The 17,384-nt window shown below is 36.0% G+C and overlaps 1 protein-coding gene across 1 annotated transcript in view; it reads left to right on the forward strand.

Annotated features, from left to right (window-relative positions):
• LOC100743760 overlaps positions 1–17,384 on the forward strand; it is a 135,686-nt gene that overhangs the window by 82,163 nt on the left and 36,139 nt on the right. Inside the window, exon 2 of the mRNA XM_024370612.2 lies at positions 12,875–13,080. Within this exon, the coding sequence (XP_024226380.1) occupies positions 12,875–13,080 (206 nt within the window). The remainder of the gene's footprint in view (positions 1–12,874; positions 13,081–17,384) is intronic.

The raw sequence follows: 17,384 nt of genomic DNA on the forward strand, positions 1-17,384 counted from the left end.
GACAAGTTTGCAAAGATAATAAATTGTTCAGATATTTTTGTAAATTTCTACAATAAATGGCATATTTTAACCTAATGGAACAAAGAATAACATAAAATGCAATATGTGTTTGTTAAATAGTTGTATTAAAATATTGTCGAAAGACAGTTGCTACTAAAAGAGCAAAGATATTAGGAACAAAATATCAATTATTTTAAACGTACTCTTTTTTTAGATAATCAGTAATCATTGATTCTAGAATTTCAAATTTTTTCGATGTAAAGACGATATTAGAGACGTAAATTTCGATGTAAAGACGAGATTATTATTAAATATCCGAAAATTAATTTATATAATAACCAAATATTTTCCTCTCCAACGCTTTCGCATAACATATTGCAGTACAAAGTCTAAAATCCTATTAAACTTTAGCTTAAGAACACTTTGTGCAAAACACTGCCGTATGCTTCAACGACGTTAATTATAGATTTATCGACATTATAGCTCTATTAGCTATGCACATTCATCAGTGCATTAGCAAACTCTTCGAACTCTAATCTTCCAAATCTTTGCTTTTCTTTCCATGGCGATTTCAATCCCAAATCTCATACGATCGTAAACTGTTAATCATGCTATGCGTGTTTTAAATGACAATTTGTTATATATTAATTAAGTATTCTGATGTCATAAATTAACGTTAATTATATATGCAGTATTAATAAATTAAAGCAAGGGAGTTCAGCAGACGCTCGTATCTGGAATCATATACATTAAATCGTAAATGCTATAACAAAAATATTTTACAGGAGAATGGTGAAAATTGTTGTGTTGGCTACCTAATTTTCTGAATCGACATATTCTCACAATTAGATACGGTACTGATATTTTCATAGTGTATTGACTCGAAAAGAGTTACAAGCAGCATTGTACGATGGAACATACAAAAGATGAAAAGCGCGATTGTTCGTTACAATAACACAATTCATCGAGGAAACCGTGCAACAAAATTAGTTTCGTGAAAATAGAGAAGCATGCGCGTCTACATTATTCTACCTGTGTGAACTTGCACAAGCGTTGAAATTGGTTGAATTAGACTCTGCAGGAGCAAGAGGAGGCATACTGGGCAAGAAATAGCGAGTATAGTATAGCAGATGAATCTTCGCAAATATGACACCCAAATTTGGACAACTAATTGTGTGTAACTTGCACCGAAGCTCCGTGAATCCTGAACCCGCGTTAATTGGACTGTTATATATATGCGAAGTAGTTGCAGCAGAAGGGAAATTTCTAAATTACGTTAATTAGGATGCATCTAGGTTTACTCACGACTTCAAAAAATTGCACCAACCTTCGAACTACATAATAGAACCTTCCCTAGCGTGTTGTAATGTTAATGAAACCCGCAACTCTGAAACTACAATCCTATCCGGAGTTTTGCTTAGACACGAATGATTGCCTTTTGTGTTTCCTATGTTATTCATAAAATAAGGAAAAATGAATTATAGATCTTTTCCTAAAACTTTGAATTTTTTCTTCTGCTTTTGAATATAGAGGACATACAGAATAGTAGTTATTGTTAGTAAAGTTATTAATATGAATTACAGGGAATACAGTACCTTTTTATACATATGGTATGATGGAAGTTATGTTGTATAGAAGATGAGAAGATGGCTAGTAGAACGACAAAGAACCTTTGATATTTTTGAAGTCATCAGTGTTTACGGTGACAGCAAATTTTAAAACAGTCATTAAACAGAATTATGTTGCCATAGTACTTATGTTAACACATTCACTGTACTACCTACAAATAATTTTAATACAGTACCTATATCTATTGTTCAACTTCACATATGTATTTGATATAAATTGCTATGAAATATTTTCTCATAATTTCATACAAGTTGGTATCATGTACATATACCTGATCATTTTCAGTTTTCTATCATACATAACCTGAGAGTGTTGATAATTAAGTCTCTGACAACGAATTCATCTCCACGCCAATACTTCCTTGTTCATACTTCATTCAATCCAAATGTATTTAATAACTGCATTAGTAAACATACATAGTTAAGAAACAATTAAAATTTTGTTAGATTTCCCAAGAACAAAATTTCAGTTTCTATATACATCAACTCTGTTTCACACTACAATATGGAAATAGATAAATGGATACTTAAGGTTTTCAGTCAACATAATGAAAAATGTAAAAATATTGTTGTTTATAATTATTTACCGATACTATATAATGATAGCTAAAAATGTAATCATTACAGTTTGATTTACTAGTAATGTAGTAATTAAAGTACATTTTGTTAAACATAAGAAAATAACCAGATACATTTGAACGCTTATGTGTTTCATGCATATAAAACGGAAACATAACCTTAAAATGACAGAAGAAATTTGTTGTCAGGATTTTGATGTGATAAGGATTCTCGGGATATCGTAGGCGTTTTCGTGATAAATACGGGCGATGCACTCTTACAGCATATTACTTTTATATAGATGTTATTATTACTATTATTACTGCTTTTATTAATTTTACACTGAAACACAATAAACTGCACGTTTACGCTTAGATCACCATCGAAGAACTCGAGAGCACGAAAGTATCCGAAGAAATCCGAACGCTTTTCCGCACGGCAACACCAGCGCGCGAGATACGATTACGAATTTGAATATATTATAATGAATTTACGCATTTTAGACAAATATAAATCCTGCTATTTTTCAAACAAACTGTACATATACTCTATACATATATGAGATTGAAAATTAAAAAATATCGAATATGTACATATATATAGCAAAGAAACCGATAAATGTATTTATATGAAATTTAATTTACTAATTAGTCTCTATAGTGTAGTATAGTAAGTTTTTATGAAAACTGAAGTTTTTATACTTGTTAGTTTATATAGTAGAAGCGAACAATAGCGTAAAAGCTATATCTATCGAATAATTATGAGCTGCACTACACGGAACATTCGTGATAGACTGTACTTTTTTTTACTAGAATTTAGATGACTTTCAATCCCCATAAATCGACTATATTACACTATGCGGCGGTTTTGGCGAAAACCAATATTGGTCCACTTACTATTTATCCATATTCATTAGCGGGTCGTACCGACAAGCCGCCTACCAATCAGCGCCGATAATTATCCGCGTAATTAGGCCGAGGCCAGCTCAAACAAGGCTATTTCACCGGTCTATCCTATATTTCACTTAGTAGGCAACATGAAATTGAAGCAATCCCAGCATCCGCGAGTCGCGATTATTTTTTCACGTGCACGGAATCTGTTATGCGATCAGAGATTGTTATAATTATCCTCTGGACCGATACTATTAACGATTATTGTGATTGTGCAAATTGACATTACTTACGATTTACTACCAGATGCGCCCAAATTTTTTTAATGGTGGTTTTCATACTAATTTTGTTTCTTTCCTGTTTGGGATTTAAATTGAATATATTGATTAAATTTTTGTATTTTTTTGACTACAAAATAATGTTTCTACAAACTTTGAATTTAATATACCTGCGATGTTCCCCATTAAACTTAATTAAATTTTATTATAGGTTGTGTGTATTTAATATTCAGAAAATTTACAATAAAAATATCAAAATCTCATTATTGGCTATCATGGATAATCAGAATATTCACATTGTTCTTTAATCAGTTGAAATGTAGGAAAAGTGCCATAAAAGTTGATTGGAATTATGAACTATACATTTATATTGAATTATTAAAGACATTTATTGCTCGTAGACAATTTTTCAATGCATAAATTATTTTGAAACAAATGATCATAATTATATTCTATATATATATTAGAATTTTGAATTTATTGTATAAAGTTTTAAATTCTCATAAATATGGAACAATGAAACTGGTTAGTCATCATAAAAAATAAGATTTACCTGAAAAAACATTTTATATCCATCAACCCGGTATTATTGTTTACTACTAATTAATTTTTCCAACTGTTCGATCAATATCATAAAAAATCACAAGTTATGTAGAAAAATTATTTTTGTAATCGTTCTCCTGAAAGTATAATAGGTAGGTTTGATTTAATATCCCGCTTTTCGGTTGAATAGAATAATAAACAAAAAGTTTGGAGGCCACGCTTCGTCGACTGTACCATTGATGTTTATCAATTTAAGTGATTAACGAATTCTCTTTACGGAATACAGATGCATATCGGTGGTTATTCATGAGAGAGAGAGAGAGAGAGAGAGAGAGAGAGAGAGAGAGAGGGAGGGAGAGAGAGAGAGAGAGAGAGAGAGAGAGAGAGAGAGAGAGAGAGAGAGAGAGAGAGAGAGAGAGAGAGAGAGAGAGAGAGAGAGAGAGAGAGAGAGAGAGAGAGAGAGAGAGAGAGAGAGAGAGAGAGAGAGAGAGAGAGAGAGAGAGAGAGAGAGAGAGAGAGAGAGAGAGAGAGAGAGAGAGAGAGAGAGAGAGAGAGAGAGAGAGAGAGAGAGAGAGAGAGAGAGAGAGAGAGAGAGAGAGAGAGAGAGAGAGAGAGAGAGAGAGAGAGAGAGAGAGAGAGAGAGAGAGAGAGAGAGAGAGAGAGAGAGAGAGAGAGAGAGAGAGAGAGAGAGAGAGAGAGAGAGAGAGAGAGAGAGAGAGAGAGAGAGAGAGAGAGAGAGAGAGAGAGAGAGAGAGAGAGAGAGAGAGAGAGAGAGAGAGAGAGAGAGAGAGAGAGAGAGAGAGAGAGAGAGAGAGAGAGAGAGAGAGAGAGAGAGAGAGAGAGAGAGAGAGAGAGAGAGAGAGAGAGAGGGAGGGAGGGAGGGAGAGAGAGAGAGCGAGAAATATTCAATAATAGAACGAAAAAGACGAAACTTTTTTACGAGAATTCCGTGACTGCATGTTAATCGACCAAAAATCAAAATGTTCATTGAGTGTAATCATACGGTTTTCTTTTCCCGAGCTACCAATTAGAGCTGATAAAAACGCCTCGTAAGTTTTTGCTGACTGTATTTTTGCTGTTCCGTTTCGAATAATATCGATATCTCGACCATAATTAAGCAAATTCGAGACGTTTGCGCCCTGGGATTTATTTTAACGCGGTCTTGGGGCAAATAAATTGATACGTGTTTTTAGAAAGTTAGTTAGCAAGAGAGACAAGCAAAGGTTATAATGTAGAAAATGTTGCGAAGAGAAATTATTTAGATAATTGAATCGATACAGCGTAGGTATCCGTCATAATAGACAATGTGTCAAATGATTGATTTTAGCTTCTACTTTAAAATAACCATTTTAGCAACGAGTCGTGTAGATAACTTTCATGTAAAAAACATACATCACTTGCTAAACCCATGCTACATTGTTAAATCAATGTATCATATGTATCGTAGCAACTAATGAAATAATTGATTTTTTTAAATTAAGGTTATATTTATTACTGTCAAATTAAACAATTGAACACAGCATGCGATTTTAACGTTAGTAATTAATAATAATACATTATCTTATTCATTCAGAAAGCGATGAATAATATTTTCTAATTTATCGTCAATGCATCAGGAATGTGTCCATCCTCTGCCTCCAATCACTAATTATCTCGTACAAATACGTGAAAAGCAAGCGCGTTCGATTTTCACCACAAGCTAACCGAATTCCAGTTAGCATACTGAAACTGGCGGACTAATTTGCACGCTATACGTGAATGTGAATCGATCGAATGCTTGGAATACTTCGATTGTTAGTACGGCTGTCAACATGTGATCCGTCATAGCTTCTTAGATATGTCAATTTGGATCGCTGATAGATACAAATCAAATGCACGAGACGTGTTCCAGATGTCGTATTACATCGTTAAAAGGCAACCAAAATTTTTCTTATCGCAACTGAGACACATTCGCGCTAATTAAACTCGGCACAAACACTGACGTCGGTCAAACTCTTGACGGGGAACTGCGAAAGTTGTCTGAATTTAAAACATATACCAGGAGGAGAAAAGGCTGTGCTGTCTAGTCGACGTGGAAAAATTGTGAAAACGCGTTTCTAAGTTTTTTCGACTCTCTTGAATTTTTCTTTCATACTACATACCAACTGTATACTAACAAACAATACGATATTAGCTACCCTCCTGACAAGGTAAAAAGACGGAAGAATATGCGCAAATATTCCAAGATCCTTCACGCTACGCTACAGAAGAAAGGATTAAGGAGACACGAGGGAGATGATAATTCTTCAGAGTGGAGTTATTGTTCCGTCGTGGCACGTAGAATTGGCAATATAGTTCGGCTCATATCCCACTGGCTGGATGGAGAAATGTAGAAACGGCGTCCCCGTGGGAACGTTCATAGCTGAATAAGTCTGTATCGAAACGAAGGACTAGGTTATCCATCTGTGTGCGTTTAACTGAATCCATAGAAACAACGGGCGTAAAAACACACACGAGGTCTCTCACGGGGGTGTCGCGCTCGTTTCCCTTTAAAATCGATATTTAACGGGCGACGAAGGGTCTTTTTAACCCGGCACAATGGCCAGAAAGCCGATGGGAATATCGGGGCCGACGATTTTTCGACGACCACGTGAACGTCGAATTATCCGGGAATTAAAAGCTGCTCGCGAAAGCTCCGCCACTCTGCGAAATTTAAAGGCGACTGCTCTCTTTTTCCCCGGGCGGGTCGATTCCCGGAGATTTTCAACTACCAGCTACCGATTTCTGCCTCGAAAAATACTCTCGAAAACGATCAATTTTTATTTCCACTCCGGATGGAGCACTTCCTGTTTATTTATTCGTGCCAAGAAGATTCGCTGCTTGAAATAATAAAAAAACGTTTCGTTTTTTGTTTGAAATTTCGCTTCATATCCTTCGCTGAGAAAATATTCGACAAGGTTTTGGAAACATACAAAAAAAAAAGAAAAAATCGAAATTTTTTTGTAGTCAATTAATTCAAAGTCTACAACTATTCTAAAGAAGCAGGTGAATTCTTTTATATACACGGATGCAGAAAAATGTATAAAAAAATTTCAAAATATATTTTATTCTCTGCCATTCCATCTTTCTTTACAAATCTTTGTCCTTATTTCCAACCACTTTAAATGTACATACAATCTACGCTACTTACCTAGCGCGCTCAGTGCACGATTCAATCTGAAACTTCTATTCTCGTCCACGAAGAAGGCAATTTTATGTACAAGCACACGGATAAAACAATAATTAAAACGTCGAGAGTGGACGCGTCTGCAGTGATAGTTTGATAATGATAGTTTCGCTTTTGAAGCGTGACCAGGGAGAAAGCTTTCTGAGTTGAAAACTCACCGTAGATTCGTATTCTACGGTCAGATTCTATTTCACGAATTCGATACAAAGGAAAACAGACTACACGAAATGGAACATCTGCGACTAGCCTGGATTCATACTAGGAAAAAATCAATTTCTTTTCTCTCGGTTCATCTACATAGAGAACAAAGCAGCGTGTATTTTTTCTCTTTTTTTTTTTTCGAACTTTCTTTCACGATGCGCCTCTCTGCACCGAAGGAGAATGATGAAATTAGAAAGGAAACAAACGAATAGGAGGATACGATACGTCTACACCAGTCGACATTCCCTTGAATCGGAAACCGAATAATGCCGTAGTAGACAAATGGCAGGGCAAACAAGAACGCAGTCTCTCGATAAAACCATACGAGAGTGCATGGAAATTCCGAGATATAGGTTTTCAGGAAACGAATGCCAGCTTTAAAATGTTTCTTCGAGGAACAGCGAACAGAAATGGTATATTTAGGAATATCTTTACCTTCGGATTGAGTTCGCATGCTTTTAGAGTATCGATGGAATGGAATTTATAGTTGTTCGGTGGAAGGCGTTTACGATTGGAAAATAATTTTTTTTCGTGATAGCTTCTCTTTGGAAATAAACGTTCCTCCGATTGTACGATAAGGAAGAGCAACTGACGATACACCGCACAAGCCGTCATTTATAGCCAATTCCAAGTCCTGAAAATAAAGTCTCATCCGGATATGGAAATGAAAGAAATTATCATTGAACGAAGCAGTCCTCCAAAAACATGAAATTCGGTGTTAAATGTAAGTTACGCAAAGACTTAAAAATACTCAAAGAGAAAGCAAAAGTCAAAGAAGAAATCGGCAGGTACGCAGAAAAATACAAGGAAAGAACGGCAACACATCCAAACCAGCTGGCTACTGAAGCGGGCAAAACTCTCATAAAGAGAAGATTAAAAAGAAAACACCCCACTGACTTCACTAAAGAAGTAAAATAGTCAAACTCGAAGATGTTATCCCGCTGGGGGTAGCCATCCACACGTTATTTAGCAATTAAGATAGAAAAATTTACCAAATGTCCAGCTGGACAAATTGTAAAGTACAAATTAAATAATAATAAAAAAAAATGTAAATTTTGTTCGGATATCAATACGTCTAAACAACGAAACGAAAGGATATTATATTTCCTTTGAAAGCGTTAAATTATAAATATTAATTTTTTCCGTTAGATAAATTTTTGTAAATGTAAAACAAAGGACAAGATATAAAGGGGTGTTAAGGTAAAGAAAGGATTCGGAAATACAAATCGTTTACTTTATTTTACACACAACAGCTATACATATGTCTTACTCTTCTAGATTCTTCTAACATCTGGCAACAGTCTTTTGTCTCCACTAAGCTACATACTCTGCATACGTCAAGGCTTTTGTCACACACCTTTGTTTTTTTGACTTCCAACTGATTACATTTCCATACAGTCTAATTACATATCCAGAAGTAGATTTCCTATCTAAATGATCTCCTGCCCAATCAGCGTCCACATAACAATCTATCGTTTCACACTTTTCATTCCTTTTATACTGTAACCTTAAATCTCTAGTCCGATACAAATATTTCAATATTCGCAAAGCATATTTAAAATGTGTCTCGCTACAACAATCTTGAAATCTACTTAGAAAATTTATACTATAGCTTATATCGGGTCTAGTATTTGTACTAATATACAGCAATGCACCAATTAAATTCCTGTATCCAATATTCTTTCAATTTATCTCAGCTTTTTCAATTTTTAAATTTGTCTCCATAGGTGTACAGTACAATGTCCTTTCTATTTATCTCAGCTTTTTTCAACCTTTAAATTTGCCTCCATAGGTGTACAATACAATTTGCTGTCTTGTAATTTATATTTGTTTGCTAATGATTCAATGTATTTTGTTTGGCTTAGTCTCATTTCATTTTTGATATAATCATACTCTATATTTATTCCAAGATATTCTTTTACTTCACCTAAATCCTTCATTTTAAATTTATCTGTTAATAACCTTTTTTTTTTATTCTTACTACAGATTAACAAATCATCTACATATATTAGCAAATAAACAACATTTTCTCCCTCTCCATGAGTATATAAGCACAATTCTACATTATTCTTCTTAAAACCCAATCTCGTTACATACCTATCAAAACACTCATACCAATCCCTCGGACTTTCTTTTAACCCACAAATCGTTCTTGATAATTTACAAACTCTATTCATTCATTCTACATATCATATTCTTTGCAACATCGCTCTCTTTTCTCTTTTATTTGCAATGTCCTATATTTTTTTTTATCTCTTTCTATTCCTGGCTTCGTTCTACTTTTGTTACATTTTTCGCCCTTCCTCCTCGCAGATACTTCACCTTTCCTGCTTCTATCTTCGTTATTACCCTTCTCCAATTTTCTATTCCTTTTCCTCTTCTTATAATTTTCTTCATTCTTACCATCTTCACTATTTTCACAATAAATCGCCTCCTCAAATGTATAAGGAATGTCTCTAGAATAGTTTGTGTGAATCTCACTGCTGTTTTCCTTTTCTGATCTTCCTCGTTCCTCTTTGCTTTCTGATGGCTTAAGTGGTTTTGGTAGCTTTTTTTACAATATATGCTGGTTGCTCGTAATCACCATTTCCATCTGAATATTATTCTTCTTCCTCATCTTCGTCAGAATCCAAATCAAGTTTGATTTTATTGTCTGGTTGTAATCCATCTGGTCCCATTTTTTCCCTGCTTCAATATGTTGTTTTATATGTGTGACATAATCTGCCCTATCTCTCTCACAATCCCTATCTCTTTCTCTTTCTCTATCCCTGTCACGGTCCCTATCTCTTTCTCTTTCCCTATCACAGTCTCTATCTCTTTCACGTTCCCTATCTCTTTCTCTTTCTTTTTTATTCATACCACTACATTCGACACTGTTTAGTAAGTGCTCCTTCCCTTTCAATATACTTTTCATTTTATATGTTTTGTTGTCTTTAATCGCTATAGCTGAAAGTTTATTGTTTTTATCTATTATTTTTGCAATATTTCCTTTTGAAATAACCATATTATTATTATCCGTTAACTTGCCTAAGCTAATTAAGTTTGCGGACATTTCTTCACATAAAAAACTTTACTCATATTTATTTTATTTCGCTTTCCAAATGCTTCGAAATAGCTTAAGCATTTCCTACTTTTGTTGCCTTTATCGATCTATTATCGCCCAAATATATATTTACCGGTTCTTTAAGGTCGATAGATTTGTCGAAATAATCTATATCATTAATTATGTGATCGGTACAACCGCTATCTAATAGCCGCATAATCTTATTATTACTTATCTCTTTCATCCTGCTGCTGTGTGCTGCGTGCGCTGTTGCCATCCAAGTTCCTGCTCCTGAGTTGCCATACTCACTCGTGTCGGTTGCTGTTTGACGATGGAAGTTTCCACGTCCCATGCTCATATAGCTTTTGTTTCCTCTTCCTCTACTGCTACCACGTGTTGACCCACGCCAATAACTGTTACTGCTTCCCGCTTGGACGCCATTTTGACACTCTCTTGCAAAATGTCCCACTCTTCCACATTTGAAGCATCCTTCCTTTTTCGCAACAAAGGCATTATATTTCATTTCTCCTCGATTTGATTTATCTTTCCTTTCAGCTATTTCTATCTTATTCCTCACGTGCGCTACCGCTTGATTCTCTTCTTTCACTGCGTCTATTATATCGGCTATGTAGCTATACTCTTCAGGTAACGCATTTAGCATGTACTTTAGCTTTTGTCTCTCACTCACTTGTGCGCCGGCACTTTTTAATTCGTTTACTAATTTTTCAAAATCACTAAAAAATGACTCTGAATCACTGTATTTATCGAGACTTATCATCTCCAATCTCCTTCTGCACACGATCTGTAGTGCTGTCTCTTATGTACATTTCGTCAAACTTTCTCATTATTTCATACGCAGTTTTTTCCTCACTAATACATTCCAATTGTATTGTATTTGATATTACACTATAAATTATATTTATCGCCTTCAGATCCTTTTTGTCCCAGTCTGGATTGTCTGTTTCAGTCTTCACTCGAGTTATAACAATATCACATTCTTTATATCTCAGAAACATCGTTATTCTTTTCTTCCACATACCATAATCCTCGCCATCAAATCTCGGTATTATAATTTCCGATCTTTCCATTTTAATTGGTTTTCTATTCTTTACTCAAGCGTTTTTTTAACTAAACTCACTCGAACTAACTCGCAAGACTAAAAACCACGCACTAAATAGCTTGTAAAACTAGTAACCACGCTCTGCTACCATGTTAAGGTAAAGAAAGGATTCGGAAATACAAATCGTTTATTTTATTTTATACACAACAGCTATACATATATCTTACGCTCTGAAGATCTCGACAACCTTCTCGCACGCATGCTAGTTCTCAACCGACTCTTCTAGATTCTTCTAACATCTGGCAACAGTCTTTTGTCTCCACTAAGCCTGGACGCCCTCTAACGCTTACACAAACATTCACATGTACAGTGTAAATGTATCATCTACCCAACAAGGGGTAAGGTTAGGACCACGTTAAATCGGAACAGAGTGCGACGGATGGATAGAGCTGGGAGTAGAAACCGTGGAGTGTTGAGATTAGACGTTTTCCAAGCTACGCGTAATGCCGGAGGGTTGCTTATCCGTTTAAAGAGATACTTGGCGGACTAAATGGACTTTGCTTGCGCGATTAGATTAGCGCTAGAAACGGGACTTAATTGTCGTACGTTCTACATTCTTACCGGGTGGAATAACTAATTAGAACGATAAATAACTGGTTGGATAAAAGCGCCGAGGTTCGCGGAGAACAATGTACCAGTTTACAATGCCTTTTGCTCGTAACCCTTTGACATTATAAAAGTTGTAAATTGAAGTGTCAAATTTTGACGTTTATGTAATACATTCCGGCAACGTGTAATCATTTCTCGAAATTACAAGTTCTTTGTTCAATACGAACATAACATGGTCGTGGATAGTTACAATATTTTACGATAAAACACGCGTCATAAAGTGGCGCTTTATACCGTACTATGGTTACACTCCGGGCAGCTAATTACAAAAACGTCCGTAGAACGACGGGTTTTTGTCATTCGACGGTTTTTATCCAGAACTCTCAAGCATTTCACCTCGTATCGCCAATTAAAACGACAAAACGAACGCGTCACAGCGGATGGAAAAATACGCCATATACGAAGGTTATCCGTTTTGCCATTCTAACTGGTAACACAACCCTGCGGCCAGTATTAATCTACGAAACCGATACCCGTTACGCGATATACAAATTTGTAAGTATACGTTACGATATATACGTGTTAGTCGAGTATTTTTTTACATTTTTTGCTCTCCTGATCGAAATGAAATTTTTTTCTTTTTCGATAAAAATGGTCGATCCTCAAAATGATGTATTGGTATTTAGAAAAAAAAAACGTATATATCTACGTGTATACGTTCAGCGATTCGAATAAAATAGGATTGTATTTCACAGCTACTGTTTCTGTTATCAATGTTCTCCCTAAACTTTATAGAAATCACCGTTACGCGATGCAGTCGCATTTTTTTACAAAATTGTGTCGCATTATTTGATTATAGGTGTAACAGGACTGAAAGATCTGACAATCAACGTGCCAGCGGTGGTACGATCGGGCGACACAGTGACACTATCCTGTCATTACGATCTAGAAGGATTGACATTGTACTCCTTGCAATGGTACTTTGAGGATACGGAGTTCTATCGGTACCTGCCAGAAGGAGATCCTCCGTGCAAAACCTTTAACATCGATGGAATGCACGTGAATGTGAGTGTTCTTTTCTCGTCTTCTAATTTAACTAACTTTTAGATTAGATTATTACGTTCTACGCATTTTGGTTTTAAACTTTCTACAAATGTATAAACATCCATAATCTATTTGTAACGTACGGGGAGCTCAGTTGAAAAAATGTATTCAAGTATACAGGTTCTTTTCTTTATTTTTCCACAAATGACGTAAATACAAATATCGATACGTGAAACCCAGATTTACAAGTGTTTTAATGTTTGAAAACACCGTATCGTAGCAGTTGAAGGGATAAAACGAAATTCATCGGGAAAGAAACATATGTACGTTATGCAAAAATGACAAGCTTGGTATTTTTGTTTCTTCAATTGCTACAGTGCAGGCGTGTCTGATGAAATCAGCATTTTATTTAGAAAAATGTTGTCCATATAGTAATATGTAAATAATCCACAAATCCGAAATCTCTTCAGCAATAAGAATGAAATTATTCCAGCAACTAACAGATGTCTCGGTAGGCTATTTAAATCCTATCGACTTGTATAAAACAGAGAGCCAAAGATGAAAGCTAGCCCAGATATATGGGCGTTATGTTTGTGCAAGAGGGTGGACATAGTTTTTCCGTCGATACGAAACGTTGTTAATTAATTGGGAACAGTGTCTTTCTGGAGGCGGAAGCCAAAAACGCGGTTTGTTGCGCCCGAATCCGTCAACTAATGCGCGCAATTAAACTCTTAACGAGCACTTCGATAAAACTTTATGACGAAAAATCTCATGAAGTTCGTGCTATCCCTTTGGTTAGATTTCGCGTTACTTTACCTACAGACCCGTCTGAGGAAATAGTATTCTATCGATGATTCAACTTTTAAATATCCACGTACCTAATTTATAGTAAAACATTTGATGATAATAATCCACGAGAAAGCAACTTTAGCTAATCTTTAAAAGAGAAAAGAAAAAGTGAGAAGGATAGTCTCTTCGGCAAACAAATCTGGTGATTTCAAGATTGCAAATGATTTCTCGCCAAGAATTCGTCCCAAATATATCAGAATTTTAGGAGAATCACCAATTTTTCTTGTTGCTTCGCATTTATATCAACAGCAGTATATGGCAGAAAAATATTCCGTTTTTTCTTTTGGAAGAAAAAATTCCATGATGATCGTTTCGTTCAGCTGATGCATTTTCGCTGCAGGTTGACGTGTTCGAAGAGGAAACAGCGGCAAAAGCTGCGAACTTCTTTTGCAAGCCGATACAAGCACGTACTAGCGACGTCCATTTATCAGTCTGCCGGCTGTATTTCGAAAGCAAGGGAAGATAAGACCGAATAGCGGCCCGATTTTTCCGCCTTCGAGTGAAGCATCCTGTTTTTCCCCTCATCGACTGTACCGCCTGCTTCCCGCGATATCGTCGCGCTTTTCAAACTTTCTAACTGCGTTTTCTGCGGAAATTTTGCAACCCTCCCGAGAGTTGCCGTGTAACGAGCAAGTGTTCGAGGGATATGCGAGTTTTTAGAGGTTTCGAATGGTATAAGGGTTGTGTTTGTCAAGAGTGTGTTGTCGAGAGTGTTCGTAACTTGTCTATTTTTTTTCTTTTTCTTTTCACAGGAAATATTCGAAGATTATATTTGAAGCATAATTATATCTCAAGATAGGCTGTTTAAATTCATTTAAGGGAAAGGAATATTAGAAATCAAATTCAGTTTCAAATTTGAAATTCGATCATTTACCTCGCGAAGTTTAAGCTCGTATTCTCAACTATTTCGCGATAGAAGCTTCCTCACTGTCTCGCTATTTTGATCAACCACAGGATCAAAATCAATCAGAACTGACCTTTCTCCGACAATCTCTCGATTCGTGAGAAATATTTAAATGGAGGCGCGAGTGGAAAGAAAATTACTGTGATGAAAAAAAGGACGTTGGGGCGTGGAGTTGGAGGCGAGTAAAACAAGAAAGTCGGCCGACCTGGAATGAAATCCACTTGAATGGGGATTCCAAAGGGTCGTGTCGCGGTCGTAGCTCGCGCTATAAATCAGCCCTATCGATTTCTTTCGTCCGGTCTACGGTTCGGTTTCGCACTTACGCGCTCCCCCAGGGGTTGGCAAAAAGTTTCACGTCGATGTGACGCGCGCCACTTTTATCGGATCCACCTGATGTCACCATCCTCGCCAGAGTAAACTAGTCAGGCTTGTTCATTTTATCTTACAAAGGATTGCCAACACTTTTAGAACTTTGTGATCCCACCGCTTTTCGTTAGATCGAAAAACAGTAGAGCGCTTAAACAGCGTTCTTACACCTGTGAAAGTTGCGATGCTAAATATTCGATCTGTATTCTAATACGAATTTTTATATTAAAAACGCACGAATGCAGGATGGATAATTTGTATCGAATAATTTTCTAAATATTTCATCGTATATCATTTCGAGTATCTCTGTTTCTCCCGTGTTTTCTCTCCATTGTATTTTGTTCTCATTTCCATTTCTCATAGTTGTACGTTGTACGTCGTCGCTTAACGTTTTATACTTTACAAACTGATATTAGCAACGGCGATTTAAAAAACACAAAATGGATAGAAACGATATACAAAGTAAACACGAAAAGGATACGAGTACGTTAAAGCGGCGCGTTTAGATTCCATTTTCACGCTGTACCCAGCCAGCACCACGTTGCCCAAACATAGTATCGTCAATCGAAATTCGTTCGAAACATTTTCGAGGCAATAAAGAGGCAAACGCGATGCGTTTCGGCTCTATTTGCCCTCGAGATCATGCGAAAATGACAGCTTTCAGATAAAATTCTAACACCTAATTCTAACCGTAAGAAATTCTATCTAATGCGCGATTCTAATCTTCTGTAAAAGCTATATTTAATATGTAATTCTAATCTAAGAAAGTTCTATCCAATATATAATTCGAGCCGCAAAGTAACCAATTAGTCACGTGAAACTAAAATGAATTGTAAATATTAAACAAACCATCTTAAAAAGCCTTGGTAATTTATTTAGGTCTGAAGTTTTTCTCAAGGAAAGCAAAGAGAGTCTGTAAACTACTTTTTAGTTGAATCGATAGGTTGGCTGCTATTTGCGAACGATGGCAAATGGATGCCGACAAGATAGAAGAGTTTCGAAACCAAGGCAATCGATTCGATTCCACTTTGACTCGGTAGCGAGACATTGGAAAACAAATTTTTCATTCGCGCGATGCATACAGCTGGCCGATAGGTATCTTTAATAAAATTTCCACACTCGTTTCCGAGGTGCTGTTCCGCTGACAACGCCGTTTCGTAGAGTCGTCGATAGCTAGAAAGGCCGAGACGGTGCATTAGTTCCAAGAAGATACGACTGGTATCGACATTTGTTAAGATACAAAGACTTCGTATTCGTCCTAATTATCGTTTCAATTCAGCTTTTATCGATCGTTTCTTTCTCAAAATAATTAGGTTGTCCGAAAAGTTTCCTTCGTTTTATAAGGAAATAATAGACGCACAATGTTTTTTGTTTTATATTAGTTTATTGAATTATGCACGAACATAATAATAGAAATAGAACGAAATGGATCATACTTAATTCAATAAAATAATATAAAACAAAAATTGTTGTTCATCTATTATCACCTTATGAAACGAAAGAAACTTTTCGAACAACCTAATATCAAGGAAATTCATAGAATTCTCTTCATATACAATGTAAAAAGAATAGAATTTTAATAACGTGACAGTAAAATGTAGCGAAACGAAGAACCGCGAAAGCTTAACAAAATATCGGTCTCTAATGGATTAGTAGTACCAATATTACTATTTAGATCGTTTTATCTCCAACCACTATCGATTATCTGCAGCTGGATTATCAGAACCAACAGCCTGTTCTTCCTCGAAACGACAAACCACCGCGATAACACTGTCTTCCTACGAAACCTGATTTATTCCTCCAATGCAGCAAACAAATGGTAAAAGATCGGCTAGCGACAAGGATTCATAGAAGCAGCACGCGTATGAATAGCCTGTACGAGGTAGAGAATGGTTCGAAAAACAAGGTGGCGTATCGACGACACGAGACTTCAGTCGTTCGTAAATCTTCGTGGAAAGCTATCGGTTCCTCGTGATGGGCTATACCATGAAATAAAAATAACCATAGCTCGTCTAATATTTAAAATAATTGTATGAAAAGGAAATCCGAATATTCGAAGATTATTTGATCAGAACTGTCTTGATTCGTCTCGTATCAAATGACTCTCGTCTTCTGACGAAAATACAAAAATATCGATCTTTCGATATTTCGAAAAAACAACGAGAATCCATCGATGAAACGTCTTTCTACGATCTGCGGACGTTTC

Source organism: Bombus impatiens, unplaced genomic scaffold (assembly GCF_000188095.3).
Source record: "Bombus impatiens unplaced genomic scaffold, BIMP_2.2 scf_0843, whole genome shotgun sequence".
NCBI lineage: Eukaryota > Metazoa > Arthropoda > Insecta > Hymenoptera > Apidae > Bombus > Bombus impatiens.